This window comes from Ovis aries, chromosome 6 (genome assembly GCF_016772045.2).
Source record: "Ovis aries strain OAR_USU_Benz2616 breed Rambouillet chromosome 6, ARS-UI_Ramb_v3.0, whole genome shotgun sequence".
Taxonomy (NCBI): Eukaryota; Metazoa; Chordata; class Mammalia; order Artiodactyla; family Bovidae; genus Ovis; species Ovis aries.
Window position 1 is genome coordinate 17,525,565 of NC_056059.1, and position 27,213 is coordinate 17,552,777.

General features: G+C 42.2%; 1 protein-coding gene across 13 annotated transcripts in view; it reads left to right on the forward strand.

Moving 5' to 3' along the window:
* Nucleotides 1-27,213, forward strand: part of LEF1 (lymphoid enhancer binding factor 1) — a 122,295-nt gene that overhangs the window by 90,682 nt on the left and 4,400 nt on the right. For 6 of the 13 annotated variants that reach the window (XM_042251146.1, XM_042251148.1, XM_012179539.4 and 3 more), the window contains 4 exons: nt 1,163-1,285; nt 2,325-2,487; nt 11,563-11,670; nt 16,795-16,843. In XM_042251146.1, coding sequence (XP_042107080.1) covers nt 1,163-1,285; nt 2,325-2,487; nt 11,563-11,670; nt 16,795-16,843 — 443 coding nt within the window. Of the gene's footprint in view, nt 1-1,162; nt 1,286-2,324; nt 2,488-11,562; nt 11,671-16,794; nt 16,844-17,511; nt 17,553-27,213 lie in introns of all 13 variants that reach the window. The other 7 variants (XM_042251147.2, XM_004009633.6, XM_004009634.6 and 4 more) reach the window with 3 other exon arrangements.

Genomic DNA, 27,213 nt, shown 5'->3' on the forward strand with positions numbered 1-27,213 from the left:
CATATATTTTAACAGTGTATAAGAATTGTGTGATGACAGGATTTTCTCATAGGCAAATAACCAGCATCACGTATTTTTGCAAATGGTCCATTTAGCAAAGCATCATAATTTGATCAAGTGTTTGTATTTTTCCCATGCCTCCTTAATTTTTAAAGATTTGTTTCTGAAATATTACATATCCAAGCAGAGTCCCTTCTTTCCTTCCCAGAAGAAGGAATTAACTGTACAGACGGTGATGAAAGACCTGAGAATGTTTTTTGCTGAACTACATGTTTACTTTAAAACAGTTTGAAAGAAATTTCTAAAGCATATCCAGATTTATCAAAGAGCTTGTTGAAAGTACTGTCTTTGTTTTATTTTTCTTGCATGGCAGTTTCCCTCCTTTGTGTTGGATGGTGGTGGATATTTTGAGATTTTTTTTAATGCTCTATAAGCATACTCTGGGAAAAAGCCTTTATTTGAGCTTGTGTAGTTTTTACCTTGAAGCAGAGCTGTATCCTTCCCTTTAATTAAATTATTCCCCTTAATTTTGTTATCAATTTTCCATGAGGCTAGATCTCTCAGACACTACCTTCTTTATGTGTAGAAAATTATTTGGAATGATGCTGATGGCAGCCTTATTAAATCAGAGACTGAACAAATCTTCCTGCCCCTTGTCTGCTCAGTTGCTCTCTCCCAATATTAGGGGAAAAGCCAACAGGAGAAGACTTAATATGAAGGTCCACTTAGAGATGTAGACAGAGATTTAAAAATATGATGTCTATAGATTTTAAAGTCATTTTAAAAAGCTAAATCTTCATAAAAATATTCTATTTCCAGTAATTATTCTTACTGAAATTCTTCTCTGAAAACTGCTTTGCAAGAAAAGTGACTCACCTTTTTAAAAAAATCCTATTGCCTAGAGCCCTCCCAGGAAAAATGCCAGATTCCACCATTAACTTGAAAAAAAAAAAATCTGTTAGGTGGTGTGTAATTATAAATATTTTCCACCTGAATACAGAGAGGAAAGAAATTAATCATCAGCCTGCTCTTATAGTTAATATGTCTGTGTGTGAAGACGTGTTTTTACTCTCAGCCAATAGCAGTTAGTGAGTGGTTTCAAAATTCCATCCAGCTCTTGCTACAGCAGTACATTTTGTTTTCTCGACTTTCCTTCTTTCAGGTTTTCTCATCATATGATTCCTGGTCCTCCTGGTCCCCACACAACTGGCATCCCTCATCCAGCCATCGTAACGCCTCAGGTCAAACAGGAACACCCCCACACTGACAGTGACCTAATGCACGTGTAAGTGCGCCCCTCTCTCCACCTGTGAACGCCTTATGGTACCAAGGACTTACACCCCACCGTTTCTCCTTTGCTGTTGTCGAATCTTACCCCTATCTGTTATCCTGAAAGTCAGTGTAGCTCCGCCTTGAAAGCTCTGCCCCTGAGGACACCGAGCAGGTTGATTCTCAGTGCTCTGATTTGGTTCTGAGATGGAAAAGGAGCACGAATCTCAAAAGATGAAGGGAAACCCACTAAAGAGAAGAGATCTTCAGAGCGGAGAGACTGAAGAAACGGAGCTGTTCAGCCATTTAGTGCAAGGCTTGAATTGGGTTCCCATTCTTGGGGACCATGAGAGTGAAGTAGATTGGGGGGTTCAGTGCATTTCCTCCTAGAAATAGTCACCCTGCATCTGCATCAAGGCTTTGGAAGCACAGAATTGAAAGGAAGGGGGCAAAGCAAAACCCAGGATTTCCTGTCGGACCAGGGTTGTTGCAGGCTGTTACAGCACAGCTGAATTCTCCCAAAAGATTAGTAATTAACTGAGTTTCTTAATCTAGAGTTTGTACTGGAACAGAAGGCATGCGGTGGCAGGGAGCATGTGAACACTGTCCATAAGACCCCTGCAAGTACAGGCAAATCCAATGTGCATTTGTCTGGGGGAGAGAGCCTAAGGTTTCATTAGCTTCTCAGAGGAGCCCTGACCCACAGAAGTTAAGAACGTCAGTTCTAGTGGAGGACTGACTACCTGCACTGTATGTTCAGCTTTTCCTAAGGTGACCAGGGAGCATCTAAAATCTAGATGGAGCGTCTTCACAAGCCCATTTCTGTATTGGGTTAAACCCTTCTATAGCTATAGGTAAGCTTTCGCAAACCAAAGGATCCTTATTTATCAACAGTAGATGGGTCACTCTTTTTAAGTAGACAGTGTCCTGGCGGCTGTTAGAGAGCCCAGAGGGTGGTCCCAGCCTGAGGTGGACTCATGATAGAAGCGGATGCTCTGCTCCTCCTCCCGTCTCTTGCTGATTTGTCTAACCCCTTCCCCACTCCCAACTTTTAGGAAGCCTCAGCATGAACAGAGAAAGGAGCAGGAGCCAAAAAGACCTCACATTAAAAAGCCTCTGAATGCTTTTATGTTATACATGAAAGAAATGAGAGCGAATGTCGTAGCTGAGTGTACTCTAAAGGAAAGTGCAGCTATCAACCAGATTCTAGGCAGAAGGGTAAGTAGTGGGATGGTATGTAAATGTTTATGGTAACCGTGGAACTGGTTCGTTAACAGCTGCCCAAATGCACTTAAACACATCAGGTAGTCATAGAGTCATCTGTATAGTCACCAGTCACTCGGGTAGTAACAGAGAGCGCTTGACAACCTTTAGCAGGAATGATATAATGCATTGTATCAACAACTGAGATTGTATCTGGCACTTGGAACATTTCCTGTAAATGATAACTATTTTCCTATTATTATACTTTAAATGAGTATATCTTGAGTGTCTTTTATGTGCCAGGCAGTGTAGTAGGCATTACGTAATTATTGCGGAGTGAAATAGATATAGCCTTCGTCTTCACAGATCTTGAAGTTTTGTGACAGGATACTGATATGAAATAATTCCTTATTATATATATAATTAAAATTGTGATAAATACTGTCAATATGAAGAGCAAGAATCAGAGAATAATGGAGGTGGGGCGGGGCTAGGGAATGGCCTCCTGAGAAAGTAGTTGAGAGATGAGTGGGGGTTAACCCCTGATGAAGGGGGTGAGGTGGACTCTCCCCACACGAAGCAGTGTGTGTGTGTGTGTGTGTGTGTGTGTGTGTGTGTGTGTGTCTGTCTGTGTGTGTCTGTGTGTGTGCAGACTCTGAAGCAAGAAAGCAGGGAGCTACAGCAAGCCCTCTGGGGCCAGCCATGTTTCTGGATAAACCCTGGCAGTCAGCAGTGGCTGCTCCTTCCAAGACGTAAGCAGATCATTCTGCCTTAAAGCTTTACATAGAAGAATTGGTGTGGGCCGGAGAAGTCTTAATTCTGGAAGCATTGTTCTCTAATTCTCCAGGTGTACATGGGCCAGGTTTCTCGATTGCCCTCCCTTTCTGTTGATGTTGTTGCTTCTTTCACCCATGCGGAGATATTTTTCTGAGTACCTGTCATGTTCCAGGCACTAGACTTGTAACTAGAATAGACACTCTTAGATTTCTTTGTCCAGCCACCAGCCCAGAAACGAGTCAGTCCGTCCCAGTACTTTTCTCAGGGTTGAAATGGGTTTAGTTGGGTATCTGAAGGGTGGTGAAGAAAATTGGAATTTTTCTCATTGAAATTGCATTTTACTATAATTCCATTGAAGTTTTAGAAATGCTTCAGTTTAACTTGTATGATGCTCCTCATATATGTGTAGTGACTTCTTAAAATATGATCTTGTGTATTTGTTTTTGCAAACTCTCAAGAAATTCATGGTTTGCAAATGAACATTCAGGAGAAGGAAGGTCTTGACAAGCTTTGTGGAACTTAAAGGTCATGTTTTAGCTGCTGCTGATGATCATTTTCATCGTGTTTGTTAAAAACCTCATACATTTCAGCATCCATGACAGAGAACATTAGGAGATTTCCAGTCCATGTGAGGAAAGCAGATGGCGGAGAGCAGGCATTGTTGAATTATAGATTCCTGTTGGATGGCATAAAAACACAGCTATTTCCAATCTTCAAGACCCCAGGTTTCGGGGGTAGGATGTGGTGGTAGATTATAGCTCTTTTGGTGCCCTGTGTACAATACTCTATCTCCCTGTGGATTCTTAAACACTTAATAACAATAATTACAATGATTTTCAAAGCCAGATCATAGCAGATGAGTGATTCCCATCATTTTTTTTCCCCCTGACCCTTCAAAAGAAGAAATTAGAGGAAAAGAAGGGTTCTTTTTTCAGCTTGTGTAAAACTCTTATTTTTTTTTTCTTTCCCCCAAGTTAAAGGTCCATGGTCCTCCAGTGGGAATTATTTTCCTGCTCAAGAGAGTTAAGGATATGATATGGACGTATGCTTCCTATTTTTAATGCACATTTCCAACAGTTGCTACTTTCTCAGCTCCCTTAACAATCCCCAGATCAGAGCATGTGTCCTAAAGGATGGTTCTCATTTAGGGTCTCTCTCTGTCTTTGATTTGGACACCTGTTTCTATTTATAGGACTCTGAGATCTTTGATTAAGATCAGGTTTTCTATCCTTTCATAACTCCCCTCTGGCAGGATAGTTCTTGCTAGTTCTTTAAAGTTCCTAGCTTTAAAATCATGAAGTTTTACACTAGGATAATTAGAATTCTTAATAATGGATTTGAAATTCATCCTGGAACATTTTATCTTTTGATTTTTACTCACCTTTATCTCTAACATAGAAATGTTCATTCATATGAATGACTCAAGTTTTCTTCTTCATACTATAAATAATAATAACATAAATATTATTTTAAGGTTTTTCTTTTTCAGACCTTCTAGACTATTAAAGGAAGTCTATTTATTGCATATTTATTGTCAGAATTTCTAAATCTTGGAACTTCAAATGGGTATTTTCCCAACAACTTGATGAATCTTTCAGTAAGCAAAAGAGATGGAAAAACGCTTTTAGTCAATATGTGTTTCAGAAATGCCTGTTAAGATCATCTTTCTAGCTTTGAATCAGACTTTGCTTTTGTTTTTAGCATAAAACTTTAATATATCATAATTTTACTTAACTGTTTTACTCTAGTAAATGATGCTTCATTTGTGAGTTGAGTTCGTGAATTATAAATCTCTAGGAGCTAAAAGCAGTTGAAAAGGTGGGTAAACAGTTTAGTTTGTGGTTTTTTAACTTTGAATTTTGCTCAGTTTTATTAGCTGGGGTCTTGTCAACCTAAATTTCCTGCTGTAACTGAAAAATTCCTGCTTGTTTAACCGGTTGTTTGGGTGGAAGACCCAACATCCATACGTATTTTGGGAGATAAGTTTTATTTACTAGTCCAGATAAAATATATCTCTATACTGACATATTTGGAGAAGGCAATGGCACCCCACTCCAGTACTCTTGCCTGGAAAATCCCATGGACGGAGGAGCCTGGTAGGCTGCAGTCCATGGGGTCGCTGAGGGTTGGACATGACTGAGCGACTTCACTTTCACTTTTCACTTTCATGCATTGGAGAAGGAAATGGCAACCCACTCCAGTGTTCTTGCCTGGAGAATCCCAGGGACGGGGGAGCCTGGTGGGCTGCTGTCTGCAGGGTCACATAGAGTCGGACACGACTGAAGTGACTTAGCAGTAGCAGTAACACTGACATATTGCAGTAGTATGAGAGATTATTGATCAAATGAATGAACAGATTTACAAAGTAAGACTTCTTTTTTCTTCTTAGTCTTCTTTTTGTTCCTTTTTGATAATGCTTTGCCTCTTGCCAATCATGTTAGCACCAGAACTATCTAAATACTAATGATGAGTCTTTTTTTTTTTTCCCCCAAGGTAGGCTGATCTCTTCCACTGTGCCTGGTGTGGCTTTTTCTCCCCGTGAAGGGCTCTAGGTCAGAACCTCATGGTTAGAAAAGTGGCTTCCCTGGTGGCTCAGCTGGTAAAGACTCTGCCTGCAGTGCAGGAGACCTGGGTTGGGAAGATCCCCTGGAGAAGGGAATGGCTGGCTACCCACTCCAGTATCCTGGCCTGGAGAATTCATGGACTGTATAGTCCATGGGGTCACAGAGAGTTGGACACAACTGAGTGACTTTCACTTTCACTTTCAGTGGACAGAGGCAGTGTGACTTTTCCTGCCTCAGCTTCCACTGCTCCCCAGACATGCCTTCTTAGGCTCAACTTGACTAATTGTGATTACTCTGCTGGTACAAAGAATTGTGTCTCAGGTAACTTCTTTCAGGTTTTGTATTTTTTCTGTCACCTCCCTATCTGCCCTCCCTCCCCCATTGTTTTTTTTTTAAAAGAAAAGTATATTATTTGATTTGCCTCTAGGCTCAGGCTAAGTTCCGCTGAGTGTCATGGTTCCTGACTTTACACTTTGCACTTCTCAAGCAATTAAATCATTGAGCTATCAACTTAGAGGCTCTGGCCTTCAGGGGGCGGTTGGAAGGGAGTGGAATCCATTGCCCTGCCTGTGGGTCCCACCACCTCTGGACCGGAGGCTGGGATGAGGCCACAGGCACTTTAGTGCTCTCTTTGAGGTGAGGTCCCCTCCTTTCCAGGGGCAAGGGCAGCAGGTGTTTGTGTCCTTGAGGAGGCACATCCCCTTTGTGCTATAGGGACTGTGTCCTGACCACTGGACCACGGTCATCGAGCACAGCCTCCTCTTGCTCACCGCTCACTTCTTGCTCTCTCTCTCACCTCTCCTTCCTTTCTCCAGTCCAGTCATACCATTCTTTCCATCATTTAATAAAAAGCAAGAAGAAAGTAATTAAAATCAATATGCACAGTAGACATGAATGAGAAAGAACCACCCAGCCTTTAACAGGAAGTGAAATGGAAGCAGTACACCCTAGAATTGGGAGCGCTGGAGTGGAAGCGGGACTCATCCAGACTGTGTGCAGGCACACGTGTGTGCAGGTGCGAGTGGTGTGGGCTCTGGCCCATGCCTCCTACAGCCACTGCCCCTGTGCCGTCACCTCCAGCCAGTGGGTCCCCCAGAGTGCAGCCAGTTCTCTGGGAGTTGCTGACAACAGACCCTGGCATTTGGAAAGTAGGAGAACGCACTGGGAAACTGCTACTGGGGGCCTGGGGTAAGTTTTATGTAAACACACAAAGTGCCAGTGTTGTTGTTCAGTCATGCAGTTTGTGACCCCATGGACTACAGCGCACCAGGCCTCCCTGTCCCTCACCATCTCCGAAAATTTGTGATGCCATCCAGCCATCTCATCCTCTGACATCCTCTTCTCCTTCTGCCCTCAATCTTTCTCAGCATCAGGGACTTTCTCAGTGACTCAGCTCTTCACATCAGATAACCAAAATAGTGGAGCTTCAGCATCTGTCCTTCCAGTGAATATTCTGGGTTGATTTCCCTTAAGATTGACTGCTTTGATCTCCTTTCTGTCCAAGGGACTCTCAGGAGTCTTCTCCAGCACCACAGTTCAAAGGCATCAATTCTTTGACATTCTGCCACCTTTTTTCTTCTTAGAAGAAATGGAGTAGCCCTCATAATCAACAAAAGAGTCTGAAATGCAATTCTTGGGTGCAGTCTCGAAAACGACAGAATGATCTCTATTCGTTTCCAAGGCAAACCATTCAATATCACAGTAATCCAAGTCTATGCCCCGACCAGTAATGCTGAAGAAGCTCAATTTGAATGGTTCTATGAAGACCTATAAGACCTTCTAGAAATAACACCCAAAAAAAGATGTCCTTTTCATTATAGGGGACTGGAATGCAAAAGTAGGAGATCAAGAGACACCTGGAGTAACAGGCAAAATTGCCCTTGGAGTACGGAATGAAGCAGAGCGAAGGCTGACAGAGTTTTGCCAGGAGAACACACTGGGCATAGCAAACACCCTCTTCCAACAACACAAGAGAAGACTCTACACAAGGACATCAGCAGATGGTCAACACTGGAATCAGACTGATTATGTTCTTTGCAGCCAAAGAGGGAGAAGCTCTATAAAATCAGCAAAAACAAGACGAGGAGCTGACTGTGGCTTAGATCATGAACTTATTGCCAAATTCAGACTTAAATTGAAGAAAGTAGGGAAAACCACTGGACCATTCAGGTATGACCTGAATCAAATCCCTTATGATTATACAGTGCAAGTGACAAATAGATTAAAGGGATTAGATCTGATAGAGTGCCTGAAGAACTATGGACAGAGATTCACGACATTGTATAGGAGGCAGTGATCAAGACCATCCCCAAGAGAAAGAAATGCAAAACGGCAAAATGGTTGTCTGAGGAGGCCTTACAAATAGCTGAGAAAAGAAGAGAAGCTAAAGGCAAAGGAGAAAAGGAAAGATAGACCCATTTGAATGCAGAGTTCCAAAGAATAGCTAGGAGAGATAAGAAAGCCTTCCTCAGCGATCAGTGCAAAGCGATAGAGGAAAACAACAGAATGAAAAGACTAAAGATCTCTTCAAGAAAATTAGAGATAACAAGGAAACACTTCATGCAAAGATGGGCACAATAAAGGACAGAAATGGTATGGACCTAACAGAAGCAGAAGATATTAAGAGGTGGCAAGAATACACAAAAGAACTATACAAAAAAGATCTTCATGACCCAAATAACCACAATGGTGTGATCACTCACCTAGAGCCAGTCATCCTGGAATGCAAAGTCAAGTGGGCCTTTAGGAAGCATCATTACGAACAAAGCTAGTGGAAGTGATGGAATTTCAATTGAGCTATATCAAATCCTGAAAGATGATGCTGTGAAAGTGCTACACTCAATATGCCAGCAAATATGCAAAACTCAGCAGTGGCCACAGGACTGGAACAGGCCAGTTTTCATTCCAATCCCAAAGAAAGGCAATGCCAAAGAATGCTCAAACTATCGCACAATTGCACTCATCTCACATGCTAGTAAAGTAATGCCCAAAATTCTGCAAGCCAGGCTTCAACAGTGCATGAGCCATGAACTTCCATGATGTCGAAGCTGGTTTTAGAAAAGGCAGAGGAACCAGAGATCAAATTGCCAACATCCATTGGATCATCGAAAAAGCAAGGAGTTCCAGAAAAACATCTGCTTTATGACTATGCCAAAGCCTTTGACTGTGCAGATCACAACAAACTGTGGAAAATTCTTCAAGAGATAGGAATACCAGACCACCTGACCTGCCTCCTGAGAAATCTGTATGCATGTCAAGAAGCAACAGTTAGAACTAACTGGACATGGAACAACATACTGGTTCCAAATAGGGAAAGCAGTCCGTCAAGGCTGTGTATCATCACCTGGCTTATTTAACTTATATGCAGAGTACCTCATGTGAAATCCCAGGCTGGATGATGCACAAGCTGGAATCAAGATTGCCAAGAGAAATATCAATAACCTCAGATAGGCAGATGACACCACCCTTATGGCAGAAAGTGAAGAAAACTAAAGAGCCTCTTGATGAAACTTTGAAAGAGGAGAGTGAAAAAGTTGACTTAAAGCTCAACATTCAGAAAACTAAGATCATGGCATCTGGTCCTATCAATTCATGGCAAATGGATGGGGAAAACAGTGGAAACAGTGAGAGACTTTGATTTTTTGGGCTCCAAAATCACTGCAGATGGTGACTGCAGCCATGAAATTAAAAGACGCTTGCTCCTTGGAAGAAAAGCTATGACCAACCTAGACTGCTGCTGCTGCTGCTGCTAAGTCGCTTCAGTTGTGTCCGACTCTGTGGAACCCCATAGATGGCAGCCCACCAAGCTCCCCCATCCCTGGGATTCTCCAGGCAAGAACACTGGAGTGGGTTGCCATTTCCTTCAAAACCTAGACTAGACAGCATATTAAAAAGCAGAGACATTACTTTGCCAACAAAGATCTGTCTAATCAAAGCTATGGTTTATCCAGTAGTCATATATGGTTGTGAGAGTTGAACTATACAGAAAGCTGAGCATTGAAGAATTGATGCTTTTGAACTGTGGTGTTGGAGAAGACTCTTGAGAATCCCTTGGACTGCAAGGAGATCCAACCAGTCCATCCTAAAGGAAATCAGCCCTGAATATTCATTGGAAGGACTGATGTTGAAGTTGAAACTCTAATACTTTGGCCACCTGATGAGAAAAACTGACTCATTGGAAAAGACCCTGATGCTGGGAAAGACTGAAGGCAGGAGAAGGGGATGACAGAGGATGAGATGGTTGGATGGCATCACCGACTTGATAGACATGAATTTGAGCAAGCTCCAAGAATTGGTGATGCACAGGGAAGCCTGGCATGCTGCAATCCATGGGGTCACAAAGAGTCGGACACAACTGAGCAACTGAACTGCCTTCTTTATGGTCCAGCTTTCACAACCATTTTTGACCATTGGAAAGACTATAGCCTTGACTATACGGACTTGGTTGGCAGAGTAACGTCTCTGCTTTTCAACACCCTGTCTAGGTTTGTCATCGCTTTCCTGCCAAGAAGCCATCGTCTTCTGACTTCATGACTGTAGTCACTGTCCGCAGTGATTTTTGGAGACCTAGATCAGGAAATCTGTCACTATTTCCACCTTTTCCCCTTCTATCTGCCACACAGTAATGGGGCTGGATGCTATGATCTTAGTTGTTGTTGTTTTTTTTTTATATTTAGTTTTAAGCTAGCTCTTTGACTCCTTCACCCTCATCAAGAGGCTCTTAGTTCCTCTTCGCTTTCTGCCATTAGAATGATATCATCCAGATATCTGAGGTTGTTGATGCTTCTCCTGCCTATCTTGATTCCAGCTTGTAACTCATCCAGCCCAGCGTTTCTCATGATGTGCTCGGTGTATGGTTTAAGCAAACAGGGTGACAGCAGACAGCCCTGCTGTACTCCTTTTTTGATCTTGAACCAGTCAGTTATTCCGTACAGGGTTCAGGCTGCTTAAAATCCCAAACAGTGCCTTGCTGTTTTGCTCTGTATGATCTATAAATATCTGTTACCTAAAGGGGAATGAAAAATTTGCAAGGTGTCAAGTGCTACATTCTCCAAATTAGATCCTTCAGTCTGAAAGTGTAGATGTCAAAATAAATTTAGGCCATGCTCCTTGTTTTCCATCAGAAGACCAAACACAAAGTGTGCGTGGCGATTATACCGTGCTATCTGTGCTCTCCCTGCGGACAGTCGGTGTTTCTATAAGTGTGAGGGGAGGGTGAAGAGATGGAGACAGACTGACTTTTGATGTCTTGCTTTATAGACAGGATCATATGATGAAGGTTTCAGATTCCTTATATGACAGAGTGGGAGAGTGCATGTGAGGTGAGGAGATATCTGTGTGGAAAAGACCTGTGGAAAGTTGGCATTAATAAATAGCACTTGGACTCAATGGCAGAATATGCCACAAACTATGAAAAAGGGGTAAGTTGGGTGCTGAAGCTTACTGGTGAACACTCTCTTTAACTGGCCCTGGAGGAGAGAAAGGCTGGGCAAGAGGCCATTTCATTTTGGATACTTGGACAGGTCTCATGTAATGTGAGAGCAGGACAGGAAAACAAAAGTTGGAATCTCATTGCAGCCACCAAACTCCAGATGGATTTCTGCAACACGTGGTCAAGTCTGCCATTTAAAAGTCAAAGATTACATTCTTAACATTTTCATTCTCCACTGTCTGAAATATGAAATATATAATACTATCGCTATTTTGCTTTTACTTGATTTTCCTCCCCTCCTTCTCCTTTGTTTTTCAGTGGCATGCCCTCTCTCGTGAAGAGCAGGCTAAATATTATGAATTAGCGCGGAAGGAAAGACAGCTACATATGCAGCTCTATCCAGGCTGGTCTGCAAGAGACAATTATGTAAGCGCCTTCTGCACACCGACGGCTCTCTCTTCTCACTCGTTTTCTCCCTGTGTTACTCTCGTAAGGGAAATGTGCTGTAGAGTGTAACTAATGCTGGCATTGTTTTCTACTTTTGAAAGTTAATGAACTTTATAATAAAGACTTCATGGTTATATTTCATTTTGAAAATTGCACTGTCATAATTTTTTGGCTATATGCTAATGACATTTTTAAGTAAGATTTTTTCATCAAAAAAATCCTTATCATTAAAATGTTGGTGAAAAGATTGTTTTTAAAGCCTGCAGTCTCATTATGTAAATAATGATGAGATGATTATTATTAATAACTAGTTAACTCTCTTCCAGTATATTTTCTGTGCATATTTTTCCATTTTTACTTGGATGTGTGTTTGAGGGTAGGTGGTTGGGTGTGTATATACATACACTTTTGTACCATGCTCCTTGCTCTTATGTACAATACGTGTTTTTCTGTTACGGCATAGTGTTTCTATGTATCAGTTTTAATAGGTACGCAATACTCATTGAGTGAATGTCACAGTTAACCATTTTTTCCCTGCTTTTTAGTCATTTGCTATTTTTTTTAATAAGTGGAAATAATCCTGCAATGAACTGTGCATAATAACAGGGTTTTTTTTTTCCCTGTACTTAGGACTTATTTTTATAGGATAGATTCAAAGTAGTAAAATTGTTGAGTACAGATTATAAAGGCTTTTGATATATATTGTCAGATTTCTTTTCAAAATGGATTACGTTATTTTACACTTATTACAATGTATTCATGTGACTGTTTTGCCACAGACTAATTAGAACTAAGTAAAAATCCACTTTTTTGTTTCATATTAACATACCCTGATGTCCATTATATGTTTTATTTAGATGGAGTAGGTATTATCATAATTTTCAGTTCAGTTTAGTCGCTCAGTCATGTCTGACTCTTTGCGACCCCATGAATCACAGCACGCCAGGCCTCCCTGTCCATTACCAACTCCCGGAGTTCACCCAAACTCATGTCCACCAAGTCGGTGATGCCATCCAGTCATCTCATCCTCTGTCGTCCCCTTCTCCTCCTGCCCCCAATCCCTCCCAGCATCAGAGTCTTTTCCAATGAGTCAACTCTTCGCATGAGGTGGCCAAAGTATTGGAGTTTCAGCTTTAGCATCAGTCCTTCCAAAGAACACCCAAGACTGGTCTCCTTTAGGATGGACTGGTTGGATCTCCTTGCAGTAAGCACCTCATTTTTATTTCCAGTTCTTTTATTACTTTTAGTTTGAACATCTTGTTCTTGTCTTGATACAGCAAAAACTACTTCTGAGAAAGAATATTGTAAGTGATATCAGTTGTATCATATTTTATAGAGGGAATGTTTTTGATCACTTAAGTTCTTAATTTAAAAATTTGAAGATCATTTTCATGTTTCTTGTGAGGCTAGCATTCAAGTGCCAGCTAGGACAGTCTTCCTATTAGACACAGTCGTCCTTTTTAAGAATGGCGAAGCCGTGAATCAGCATGTAAATTAACGTGTGGCCACTGCTGTGGATGATCCTGTGGGGCCACAAGTGTGAGGTCATACATCCCATATCATGAGGCACAGAGATACTGGGGACACACTGTCTCCTGTAACATGGAAGAAAAAGTCCCTACTGGTCAGGATTTGGAGCTTCCTCATTGGATACAAGTATGACATCGGAGGTAACAGTCCTGCTGTTTGTGACTTGGGAGCAGCAGCTTCTTCGACTCTCCTGGACTGTGTCTTGTTTGCTTTAGTAACTGCCGCATGCCAGTCATCAAGAACTGTCTTAAATGCTTTGTGTGTTGTTTTCTAGTCCTTAGGATAATCCTGTGACATAAACAGTATTGTTGCATTTTACAGATGAGGGAAATTGAAGAGTCAAGAGGTTAGGTAACTTGTCTGGGGCTGTGTAGTGGCTAAGCTGCAAGGAACACCCAAGTCCCCCAGACTGCACAGTCTGTGCCATTTCCTTCCTCCAGACAGACCAGCCCAGTCTGCCAGGGCCTCCTTAGGAAGACAGCTTTAGTTGAAGAGTTTCCTCTCAGAACTGGGCTTCTGTTCTCTGGACTGTAATTAGTATTTTCTGGATAGAGCCTTTGTGATGCCCTTTAAGTGGGAAGATCAATCCCCCAGCTAAAGGGTTTCAGTCCTAAAGTATACTCCTTTAACCCTGTCCTGGGTCTCATCTGGATGTGGTTGGCCTGTAGGGAAGAATGGTCTTCCTTCTTTGACCCCCTGGGAGAGCTTTGCTGTGCTGAGAATTTACATAGATTAAGTGTTGCATGTTGAATGTCTTTTTTTTCTTTTCTTTTTATGTTATTGAAGTATAGTTGACTTACAGTGTTAATTTCTGTTGTACAGCAAAGTGATTCAGTTGTATGTATGTGTGTGTGTGTGCATATTCTTTTCCATTATGGTTTATCACAGGATACTGAATATAGTTCCCTGTTCTGTACAATAGGAACTGGTTGTTTATCCATCCTCTATATAATAGTTTGCATCTGTCCCAAATACCCAATCCTTTCCTTCCCCACCCCACCCACCTTAGCAACCAAAGTTCCGTATGCCTGTGAGTTTACTTCTGTTTCATAGATATGTTCATTTGTGTTGTATTTTAGATTCTACATACAAGTGATATCATGTCTTTGAATGAAGTTTCTGTTTCTGATCCTTGAAGAGTGAGTTGCCACTTGTAAAAAGAGATAAAAGAAACATATGTTCTTTTTCTCTCTCTACCCTTCTCTCCATGTGGAGAGATAGGAAGTAGTTTTTAAGGAAGACTAGTGTAATGTGAATTTACCTTTAAAGATTTTCCTTGGCACAACTTTTTAAGGAAATTGTTTGCACAGTTTGATTTTTAGGATCTCTTTGAATGAAGGGGAATCCCAGCTTTGTAACTTAAAATTTTTATAATAATCAAAATAAGCCTGGTAATTACTAAAGCAAACAGAAGTCAATCAAGTGGTATCAATTTTAGCTAAAGATATTACAGAGTATTCTTAGGAGTACAAGAATACAGTCTAAATAAGATATATGCTCTGTATCTTAGCTTTTCTTTGTCAGAATACTATCCTAATGCTCACTGAGATCATATTAAATATACATCTCAATATTTAATATTAAAATGCCCTAAGGCATCACAGATTATATAGCTTCAATTTGTTTTTATGTTTCATTTTGTAACTGGCTTTCATAAATCAACAGTGAACATATATTCTTAGGTGTATTGTTATATTTGTATTATTGAAGCTTCTAAATGTAGTGCTTAAAACCCCAGTCCTATTTATGGTTTTCATGAAAAGTTTATTTACTACACATGAAATTTTGTTTGTTTTTGTGTAAACTAACACAAATATATCCAAACTCCGTAGTCTTTTTGTCTACCATAAATGTAAGTTCTCTTGAAGCACAGGTGTATTCCTAGAATATAGTACAGGTGATTTCACAAAAGCAACATTAGTCTGACATGTCAGGCCACAGTTGGATGTTCTGAGCACGTGCTAGGCATGTGCTGGGTGGCAGAGATGAGCTGAGATTCAGGCAGTGCTGACAGCCCTGTGGTATGGGGCCCAGGGACACAACTCATCATGGCCCCTGGGAGGAGTCAGATTATGGTGGGAAGCTCTCAGAGAAGAGTCCTACATGACACTTGAGATGAATCTTAAAAGGGTGAATGGGAGCTTGGAGGAGGAGGAGGTGAGGAAGAAAGCGCCATGTACATGAAACTACCTGATTGCACCTTCTGAAAACCATAAGTCATTGCATGGGAGGGAATGACTTATTTGAAAGGGGGACAGTAAATGCCTATGAGAAGCATGTTCTTCCTCTGTCTGCTCCCCTCTTCCTGGAGTACCTTAATCATCTTAAGATGACTCCACTATTTTTGGTATGCCGTTTCTCAAGGTTACTAATATCTGTTGTTTGCCCTAGTGTTTATGAGGACAGTTTCAGTCAGCTTTCCCAAGATCAGGTCATGTGACATGAAAAAAAAACTATCTTGAGGTGCATAAAAATACATACTTTTATATATTTGTACAATATACTCAATATAATCTTATGGTTTTATTTTTTGTGAATGTGATTATTACAGCAGACAGAGAAGCTGGATGTGATGTGTGTTCTGTTATACTTATTTGAAAAGACCATCCTAATCTAGGTTGGTCATTTACTATTCATATAAGTGGACTACATACTGTGTCTATGCCTTGTTACAATTATTTTTGAGGGGAAAGTAATTATGAAGGGAAACAGAAAATTAAAGCAGTATAAATAGACCTAAAATGGAAATATGTGATTAAGGTGATTTTGAACTGCATTTTAAATTGCAGGCATATTCATGTTGTTATGTCTTTTAGGAAGCAAGGTCTTTAGCTGCCGTAAATGAGTCTTTACAATTACCTTTTGAGTTTTCTCAGGTTCTGTCTTACCCCGCTACTGCTGTCTCAGTAATGTCACAGGGGCTGAAGATCCTGTTAACACTGTGGATTTTTAATTAGATGGTCGAATTCATAGTAAGGAAGATTTATCATCACCTCTACCAGAAGTGGATTCTAAGTGTGATGGTTAGCAATAAAAGGAGTACCGGAGTACCTCCTTATGTGGGCTTTCCTTGAATGGGAGGTGGTGTCTGTGGCCACAGCCCTTGTTGTTGCTGTTTAGCTGCTAAGTCCTGTCCAACTCTCTGCTGCCCCGTGGACTGTAGCTGCCAGGTTCCTCTGTCCATGGGGTTTCCCAGGCAAGAATACTGGAGTGGGTTGTCATTTCCTTCTCCGGGGGTCTTCCCGACCCAGGGACTGAACCTGTGTCTTCTGCACTGGCAGGTGGATTCTTTACCCCTGAACCACCAGGGAAGCCCACCACAGCCCTAGGACATCATTATCCTGTGTGCGTGTGGCCACTGCCAACTCAGTACTTATGACATTAAATGTGAAGCTAAAAAGACAAAGGTCACAGATGAGAACTGTTCTCTTGCTCTCGGTTTCTAGGTACAGATGGTAAAGAAAGAGATAATGAGGCCTCTCTCTCTCGGCTGCCTGCCTGCCTGTCCTTTTGTATCACATTCATCCATGTGCTCACAGTACAGTGTATGACAGTGTGCCTGTCTTCTTCCAGGGTAAGAAAAAGAAGAGGAAGAGAGAGAAGCTACAGGAGTCCACATCAGGTAGGCCCCATGTGCCTTCCCAGCCCATTCTGCTTCTGAGGAGCACCTTTAAAGCAGTCTGCATCTTTCCATACACTGCTTTATTCTTCAACTCTACTGTGATTCCTAAACTCGGCTTTTCTTCCTGAAATTCCTTTAAAATGTCTCAAAGACCTTTCTTTTAAATGTGACTATGTGAAGGTACATCTAAAAAGCTCCCCCAAGCCCTGTTACTGGGAATCCTCGTTGTTAACTGTGATTGTTTTCCTTTTTCCTTGGTTTTGTTTTTGCTTTTGTTGTATGTCTTCTCTTTGCTTTGACACTTCTGTTCTTCTAGTTGCATAATTGCTCACGTTACAGTTTTTTATGATGACCCTGTGATATGCCACCTTGTATCCCCTGGAGAATCTTTTCTATGGTTTGGGGTTATTTAAAAATATAAAACATGATGCTAGGGTTTATCTTTCCTGTACAGTAATTCAAGGCATCAATCAGTGAGGTCCTATTTATTTCCCCTTTTCTTTCATTAAAGATAAGGCCTCTACTTGTACTGCACAAATAAAAATGGCTGGTATAAGAACCATAAAAAAATAAAGCAAAGAGGTCCACATTATATTGTAGCTACTACGTATTTGGAATGTACAAAAACCTCTTCAATAAAAATTTGTTAAAGACACAATTTTCTGCAGGTACAGGTCCAAGAATGACAGCTGCCTACATCTGAGACATGGTAAGAACGACTCTCTGGTCCTACTGCTGACATTATTTATAAACAGAGGCACTTGCTTGTGAATCTTCTTGCTTATACTGATGCCGTTCAGCATTGCTCCTTTAAAGAGGAAAGACCACCAAAATCAAAGCAGTGCTTTAAAACATCTGATGGTTTTTATACCGGCTATAGACTTGCAATATAGTATGTGTCTCTCTTCTTCCCCTTTTTGCCCCTTTAATCTTTCCCCATTCCCTTTCCCCTAACTCTTGTCAACCATTCCTTACTAACCAGTGGCAATCTGCCTGCTTAAAAGACAAGTAACAGAAACCAGCAAAATGCCATCTTACTCTGCAAACCTGGGGCTGTGCTGGAGGAACTCAGGCCCACACTGGCTCAGGACTTGGAAGGTTTTGCTCTGTAGAGACTTTTTCTCAGTTGGGATGATATTTAGAGGCTTACAAGTAACGTATTTATTTCTAGGGAGAAAGAGGCTTCATTTTTTTCTATTGTTTAAATATATGGCTCATGGACTTATTAACTGTGTTGTACTATCAAGTTCTTTATTGGTAACCATTGCTAGATCTCGCTGTCATCTTTATAGCTAAATTTATTTCATTCCTGCTTATGGTAGTTATTTGATTTTTGACCATATGACCAGCAGCCCTGGTGGAAATCTGGCTTTGTAAACTACCTCATTCTTTGCTAGGCTTCAAATTCATAGTGTGTCTGTGAATTCTCGGTTCTTCTCAGAGGCGCTGCCTTTGATTCTCTTCTCTCTAGGAACCTGCATCCAGTCCCGTCAACTCCCGTCTTTGGGGTCTGTCTCGAGTCTTTCCTCCCACACTCAGCAGTCCACAGCCTCAGCTCAGGTGCTCTGACTTTCCCTCTGGGTCAGTGTACTAGCCTTTGGATAACTGTCCTGCGGCCAGACTTCATTTCTGCCAGTTCTTTTTGTTGCTCTCAGAGGGATTTGCTGAAACACAAACGGATGGTGCCACTTCCCTGCCTAAAAAGGGCCAGGACTTCCCCCCCCGTCTGAAGGACACAGTGCAGACCATGTCAGCGCGGACCTGCGTCTACCCCCTGCTCAAGGTTCCGTGTTCTGCCTCTCCTCACCGCCAACCATGTGTCCTGTGCTCTGTCCAAACAAAATCATTTGCGTCCCCCAGACAGATGGAGGCTGCTGCACGTGCTGTCCCTGTGCTTGGAAAGCCCATTTCCTCTGCCTGAGCATGGTGTTTCTCAGGAGAAGAGCATTAGCTTGTGGGTCATTTCGTTCTTGACTAGAACCAGATGACCACTTAAACTTTTAAAACTTAATCTTGGTGCTAAAATTTCAATGGACTTTCCTAGGAAAGCCTGCAGGGATTTTGGTACCAAATAGATATGAATTTTACATCCACTGTTTGCCCAGCTTGAGGTTCTTAATCTTCATTTCCCCCCACTCTAAAACAGTAAGTGGAACAGTAAGTGCCACCCCTTAGGGTTCTTTGTTTATCATCAATGGCTTCCCTTCATCCCTCCACCCCACACCAAGACCCAATTCAGCTGTCCTCTCCTCTGTGAGACTTTCTTCATCTTTATTCAGAGTCCCAGAGCTCTTCATAATTTCATCATTGTTGTTTTATGATTTCAAAAGTCTTACAAACTAGTAGTTAGTGGCAGGCTTTTCTCCGAGTATAAAGATCAGCTCTTCGTACAAGTGACCAAACGGGTATCAGAAAAATACTGTCACAGTTGATGTTCATATTTAATTCAACTTAATAGCTATTATTGAGGACCTCTTCTGAGCAGGCCTTGTAGCTGGGTTACCAGGAGCACAGGCCCAGCCCCCGGGTACTTACAGCATCATAGTTTAGAAATAGTTCTAGTAGTAAACACATATGCTTTTGTACCTTTTTTGTCGCATTTTATCTTTTGAAGACTGTTGTCCTTTTAACTACTGAACACCTTTAATGCTTGGCTCTAAATGGAAAACCCTCATAAGCACAACATGCTAAGGACTGATAATGCTCTGATCTACTCTGTCCTCTGTTTGCACCACCATCTTTAATGCTGTTTCTATTCAAAAATCATGCAGAAATGCGTTTCTATACTTCAGACGTTGATATTTGGTTTTGTGTCCTTTATGATTAAATAGTATTTCAGATTCGAAGATTAGCTAAATGCCTTTTTGCTCTAGAATGTACCCCAAATATCTCCTTTTTTAAAAATAACGTTACAGTGATCATTATGCTTCCTTGTCACTTTCATCTTTGCTTTTTTTTTAAGGTCAGGGTGTCCCCTCTGCCCTGCTCCAGAAAAACACAACAAAGCTTACCTTCCTCCCGCCCCAAGAAAAAATTCTTGGCTCTTGTCAGCTGGGCTGCACTTAATCAGAGTCTTCAGTGTTCCTCTCCCCTCTCGGTGCTGGATCAGTCATGCAGCCTTTGAAGTCCTGTCCTCCACACTATCCTATTTTAGAGAACGGCACTGCCAGTCATTTGATAAGAGTTAGTAAGCAGAGAGGTCAGATTTGCATTCATAAAGATTTCAGCAAATTAGGAATGATACTACCCCTGCTGTTTCCCCACCCCTTTCTTTGTTTTAAGAATTCAGAAACTTCTATGGGCAGTAGTTGACTTGTTTAGTTACTATGCAGCATTTATTGGGCACTTTATAAATGCCAGTTAGCTCTGGAAATACAGCATTGAATGAGGCTCCAGAGGTCCCTGCTCTGTTCTGCTTACATTGCTGGCAGGGCAACTGATTAAAAACAAACAGAAGCGTGTAAGTGCTGTAATACAAATAAAGCAGAGTGACCAGAGGGTCGGCTTCGGGCTGACGATGATAAAAGGCCTTCTGAGGGGGTGGCACTCAGTAATAACCGATTATCTCCCATGGAGGGTATTCTGTGTATTGTTCTAAATGGAAGACCAGGGCAACAGAGCATCCTGCTGTTAGAAAGCGCTTAGACTAGGACTGAGGCCACCCAGGCTCTCACAGTAGCCCTCTCTGTGCCATGTGATGACCTGGGGCAGTAGGTTTAAGTCAGGAGCCTCTGGTCCCGCAGCAGAAGGCAGAAGTGAAAGAGGACTGTTTGCTGGCCTCTAAGCTCCCAGCTGCCTCCAGTCCCAACTTTTCCTGGTTTGCTTTGTGCTTCCGCGGGCTGCCCTGCCTCCCGAGTGTTAGAAAAGGGACTCGAAGTCTCTTTTCTGTTTACTAATCTGTCCTCATTCTAGGTCCGAGTGGAGTGGCTCTGTAGAATAAGGCGCCTGTGTGATCTTGAACACGACGTGCTTGCCCTTAATCCTGTGTAGGTTGCCTCCCCTCGCCCCCTGAAGGAGAGACAGAAGCACTGCCTCTGTGTTCATTTGTATGTCTGTACCCTCTTAAACTGAGAGTTCCTCTGGGAATGGGCAGGGTTCATTTAGCAAGTCACCCCACTGCCTAAAGCAGTTCTTGATTTGTACAAGCAGACTGATGCCGCCACGTGGCCTCTTGTCTGTCAGACTTCAGTCCCACTTGTGCTGGCTCCACCTTAGAGAGGAGCTCGAGACAGATGGAGGGTTTGCTTAGGCTCGATCCTGCCCACAGTGTGCGTGAGGACTCTTAGGGCTTGCTCTCAGCTCAGAAGGGAAATCCTGAAGTCAGGCTATCCCTGCAGGAAGGCAGAGCTGATGGAACGCAGTGCCCAGACGGGGAAGATGCTGTGACTCCAACGTGAAGAGATTTTCGAGAGGGTTTCCCTCTGTACAATGAAACTTACCATTATCCTGCTCTCCTTAAAAGGAGATCACTGAGCTTAGACGTCTGTGATGTAGCTCAAATGGTAGGGAGCTCTCATTACTCTGAACTAGCATGGGATATGGTGGATTATAGGGAAAAGACTCCTCTGTGAACAAAAAGCCTTCTGAGAACTCGTCTCCTTAAAAGACACAAGTTTCATTTAATGCTTTCACTTTGTTGGTGGGAAATGCCATTGGAGTTGCTTCATACACCCAGCCGTGTCCCCATCTGCCTGTGTGTTTCGACTTTTGTGCATTATATAAGGATAGTCATTCTGGTGAAATCAAGTTGAAACAAAGAAATTAGCATTAACCCAGTCTCAACATCTTGTAGACAACTTTAGGAATAATTAGAATTAGGATCTATAAAAGGCATTCCTCCAAATCGGAGGTGATTTCCAAGCTGTGGGATCTTTCAAGAAATCCAAATTCACCCTTAGCTTTGTTTTAACTAACTCTTCATTTGTGGGAATGCTGGGAGCCCAGGGCCCCAGGCAGTGAGACTGCACACATTCTCCCGTGAAGGCCAATGTCATAAACACCAATTGTTTGTTCACTTTGTGAACATCCAGTGAGGTCTGCTTGTACAAATCAAGAACTGCTTTAGGCAGTGGGGTGACTTGCTAAATGAACCCTGCCCATTCCCAGAGGAACTCTCAGTTTAAGAGGGTACAGACATACAAATGAACAATTACAAAATAATATGTTTTATGGTAGAGAGGGAGCACATACAGCCACTGTGTTAAAGAGAACAAGAAGTATTAATACACAAAACGAGCTCAAGGAAGGCTTCCTGGAGTAGTAAGTCACACTGGAGCTGTGCAGTCATGGAAGAATTCTTGGGTTTGAAAGAACAAGGATCAAGTTGTGAGTTTCCAGTATTCTGGTACATGTTAGATTTGAATTATGTAACATCTCAAGGTTGTCAGAAGTCAAAGATTATCATCAAATACTTCCCTTCCTGACTTAAGATTCATGAGGAATTGAAGCAGCAAAGAATTAAGAATTTTTGAAAAGGTGGAGATGATGATTCTGTGTTTACTAACTTAAAAAACATTACTGATTAGTTTACTAATATTTATTTTAGCAAAACATATAAAAAGTCCACTATCTTAAAATTATATAAATTATGATATTTCAGTGTATTTCCTTTGATCATATAACACCAAAAGTCTAATTTAAAAACAAGCTACCTTTTTAATGGCTGAGTGATACTCCATTGTATGTTGAGTATTACTCAGCATTGTGCATTGAGTGTTACTCAGCCATTAAAAAGAATACATTTGAATCAGTTCTAATGAGGTGGATGAAACTGGAGCCGATTATACAGAGTGAAGTAAGCCAGAAAGAAAAACACCAATACAGTATACTAATGCATATATATGGAATTTAGAAAGACAGTAATGATAATGCTGTATGCGAGAGAACAAAAGAGACACAGATGTATAGAACAGTCTTTTGGACTCTGTCCCAAAGGGAGGGTGGGATGATTTGGGAAAATGGCATTGAAACACGTATATTATCATATAAGAAACAAACCTCCAGTCTAGGTTTGATGCAGGATACAGGATGCTTGGGGCTGGTGCCCTGGGATGACCCAGAGGGATGGTACGGGGAGGGAGGTGGGAGAGGGGTTCAGGATGGGGAACACGTGTACACCTGTGGTGGATTCATGTTGATGTATGGCAAAACCAATACAATACTGTAAAGTAATTAGCCTCCAATTAAAATAAATAAATTTAAATTTAAAAAATAAAAACAAGCTACCTTAAAAAAAAAAACCTTGAGTTAAGCACACCAAGAGATACAGACAGGCACCCATATACAGACACACTACACTATGATTTTGGCCTTGGAATAATCTTTACCTTGTACACTTGCTAAACTGAGAATTTAAAATATTTTTTCCTAAATGAAACCTTAGCCTTTATTTTCCTGGGCCAGCAGGTGTGTGGGAGAAGTAATTTCTAGTATAGTAGACAGCACAATAGTTGATTGTGCAGTGCTTGGATTTACATCTTTTAAAAAATTTTTCTAGCTTTCCATTTGATTGGACTGGAATCCTCCTCAGAACTGACTGAAGGTCTTCCAGGAGACTTGCCGGAAGCCTGAGACTTGGCTGTGTGCTCCTAAGAGTCAAGGAGAGGTCTAAAGATTTTCAGGAGTCTCCTTGAGAAAAACATTTACTTCATACAGGTTTTAAAGCTCACCCTAGTGAGTTTGACATTTTTGCCTAATCTTTGCCCTGAACTCTGTTCCCCGAGGACAGATGTAGTCACCCACATTAACTATCAGTGAGCCTCTGGTTCCCAGGTTGGCTGGTCAAGTTAGAAAGCAAAGCCAACTGTTTACAGACTAGTAAAACTGGAAATACCTAGGAAACAGGAAGGCTTGTCCAAAGTCTCAAAGTAGAAATGAAGGCTTACAAGGAGAAAGTGAAAAAACCAGGGGTGTGTGGGCACTGGAATCATCAAGAGGGAGGCAGGCAGATGCCCCGTTGCGCTACACGCTGGTGGCTGGACTGTCAGTCTAGCGCGCGTGGTGGTTTTATCTCGGCAGCTGTGCTCTGGTGAAGGCACGGGGAGAGGACCGTGCTTCTGGTGAGAGCTTTGAAAACCTCTGCAGTGCTGCAGTGTCCTTCCCATCAGTTCTGTGCTGCTCTTGAATGGTCAGAAGAGCTAAAACCAGGTTTAGGTTGCCTGGGAAACAAAGGGAAACAAATAGGAAACTGACCCCTTGGCTAGCAGGAGTGATCACATGCCATTAAAAAATGATAGTAGACGGAGAGGAGAATAAGGCTCTGACAACCCTCGAGACACATGGTCTTCAGTATTGTCCATGGAAACCTGTGAAATTAAGATCCAAGCACTTAAGAATAGTTGATAGAATAAAATGTTTTGGACAAATTTGGTATAATAGAATGTTTTCTCACCGAGTTGTCTGAAACTGAGAGAATTTTCCTTCTGGATAATGGAGTTTGCCAGAGAACTTTAGGTTTACCTGTTTAAGTATCAAAACATGTACTTTTTAACTCTCGTGAGTACCGCTCTTTGTTCAGCAGAGTACATGTAATTTAAATATTTTTTAAATACCTCATGCCGTTATTCTGTAGTGTACTGTACTGTATGGTATATGGCAACAAGGAATTGATGGTGTCTGACACTTGTAAATGACCCCAAATAACAGGGGATTTCTAAAGGCCGCTCTTTCTAATTTACTGTCTTCTCATTCTGACCAGGGACCGTATCTCTCCCTGACAGCAGTGAATATGTTCCTTCAGATCCATTTTGTGGATTTGGGAACCAGAAAACAAAGCTTATTTGAATAATATATACATTAAAAGTAAATAGAGTCTGAGTTGGCATATGGAGGGTGCTCTTATTAGGAAGGGTAAATGTGCCTTTTTTTTTTTTTGCATGAATCTTTTGTTACTGCAGTGAGAGCTTAAGGCCCTTCCACTTCCTCAGCTGTGTTCTGTGGGTCTGAAGCTGTCAGGTCTTAGATCCAAGGAATGAGTCTAATAATCTGAGGTGATCCTGCCTTAGCAAAGTCACTCTTTTTTTTTTTTTTTTTTTACAGAATGAGGCGGAAGAAATGAAAGCATTTCAGTCAAACAGTAGTGCCCACTTTTTTGTTTACGTCCTAAGTCAAATGACTTGAAGTTTTCTAAATTTTTAGATATAGTCTCTGTAAATATAACAAAATTTTTGCTGCCCTTTGGTATTACTTTTCCCAGGTATCACTGTATTTCTGTAGACACTGTAGAAGATATTTTATAATACATTTGATAAGATAGACTTTGCAGAATTCTCTATTCTTAATTTTCCACCAGAAATCCTGTAAATAATACAACAATTGCTTTTACCCCCAAACGTGCCACATGAGGTCAGAAAAACAAAACCAGAACCAACACTGCTGGGCCACGTATCCTGTGTGGATGCGCTAACAGGAGCCTCTACGCCCCACTTTGTGGCAGCCTGTATGGGGAGGGATCTTTGCGCTCTTTGAGGGGTGAGATGTCAGGAACTTGTCTAGGCCCGTGCGGTCAGTGTGCAGCAGTGTCAGGCTCAGACCAAGCTCTGTTTCTCTTTAGCGCACGTCTCCACCCTCTGCAGTAACCAACACTCCCTGTGCCGTTCAGATGCTAGGCATGCAGTCTGTCATGGGTGATTATCTCCTTTCATCCCCCTCAGCGACATTATGAGGTGTAATGATGTACTATTGATATTTCTATTTTATAGATGAGACTGGGGTTTTTACATTCAGGTAGCTTGCTGAGGATAACTCAGGTGATAAGGCTGGGGCTCCCCCAGCCCAGGACTGATATTCTCAGAGCTCATGCTCAGAACCCACAACACATCGTCACCTCCCTAGGCCCTGTACACTTAAGACTCCCAGACTCCTACACATGCAGAAATGACCGTGGAAAGAAAAAGGAGCATGCGCTAATTCTACTGCCTCACTTTCTGAAGGTGAAGTTAGCATCTTTAGTAAGGAGAACTTGTAGAGAGAAAAAGTGAATTGGATAAAGAATTTAAAGATGCGTATATGAGTCTCCATAGATATTGTCCTCCTGAAGCACTTTGATATACAGAAGTAAAATGGATTTTGAGGCTCTCTTATTCGAAACTTTCCTCGAGAATATTTCTGCAGTGTTTCCCATGGAGGTAAGGGTCTAGGGTGGGATCTGTGAGGCCCAACCAACCAGTGTGATGTCCTTCCTCACAAGGGAGAGGAAAAGGGCTGATGAGAAGAGAAGCCAGTAGCTGCAGATGGGAATAAGAAAGCCCCTAGAGCAGTTTATTCATAGTTACAGGCCTGCCTCAGAGTCGTCTGAACTTTGCCAAAGTCTGGTTGCCTGGATAGTGATTTACTCTGAATAACCACAAGGGAAGAAACCACACAGATGCAGTGACCTTGCCTTGGTTTAAATGACCTGGGTCCAAGCCCAAGGCCAGTGACCCCTCATGGCCCTGACCTCTCCCTCCTTCCTCCACAGTTTGGGAATCATCTTGCATCAGAGCTTATAGCTGGGGACTGGGGGCCAGCTAGCTTGATGCTGGGACTTAAGGACTAACTCCACTGTAGAAAGAATAGACAGCACCAACCTTCCCAGCCACACATTATGGTTCGTTCTTTTTCTCAAATGCTGGGTAATCCTTTCAAAGACCTGAATCTGCCTTTTGTAGGTTATACTTTAAATCTATAGATTTAAATTTCCCAGTTAACTTCTCATGCTCTTTGTCCTCTCATCCTGCTCTGAGAGCAGGTCATCTTGGGGTGGGCAGTGGTCTAGATGTAGACCACCACCACCCCCACTGTCATAACAGTGCTCACGGGTGTGGCAGGCGGGCAGGCGAGAAGCAAAGGAGTGGTAACTCAGCTCTGCAGTGCGGTGGAAAGAAATTGGGTTTAAGGCTCAGAAGCTATTTCTGCCCCCTGTGGTGACCTTAGCCAAGGCCTTTCGCCTCACACAGCCCGGTCCTTCGGTTGCATGACACTGTGTCTGCCCCAGTGCCTGGTGCCGCAGGGCTCAGCCCACGCTGTCCCTTCCTCCTCGCCAGCTCCCGTGACCTACAGGGAACCAGGAGCCCCAGCGAATCTCTAGGGGTCCCTCAGACCAGTCACTGACAAGCAAACGCCTCCGTCCCCTCTAGAAGGACAGGGCAAACCAGCTCTGTCATGCTCACTCTCTGCTCTAGAAGTCCGCTCTCCGCATACACACATGCAGAGAGGCGCCCGCCCCGAAAGAGCAGGCTTGTGTTGGTTTGCCCGGAGGTGAGGCAGGAAAACTTGGCCGTGCGCAGGAGGCGTGTGGTGTGCTGCAGAGAGGCGGGCGCTCTTTACAAAGTCTCTGCTTCTGTTCACCTTTCACAGACTCATCTCTGATGCTCTCTCCTCAAACTGCACAT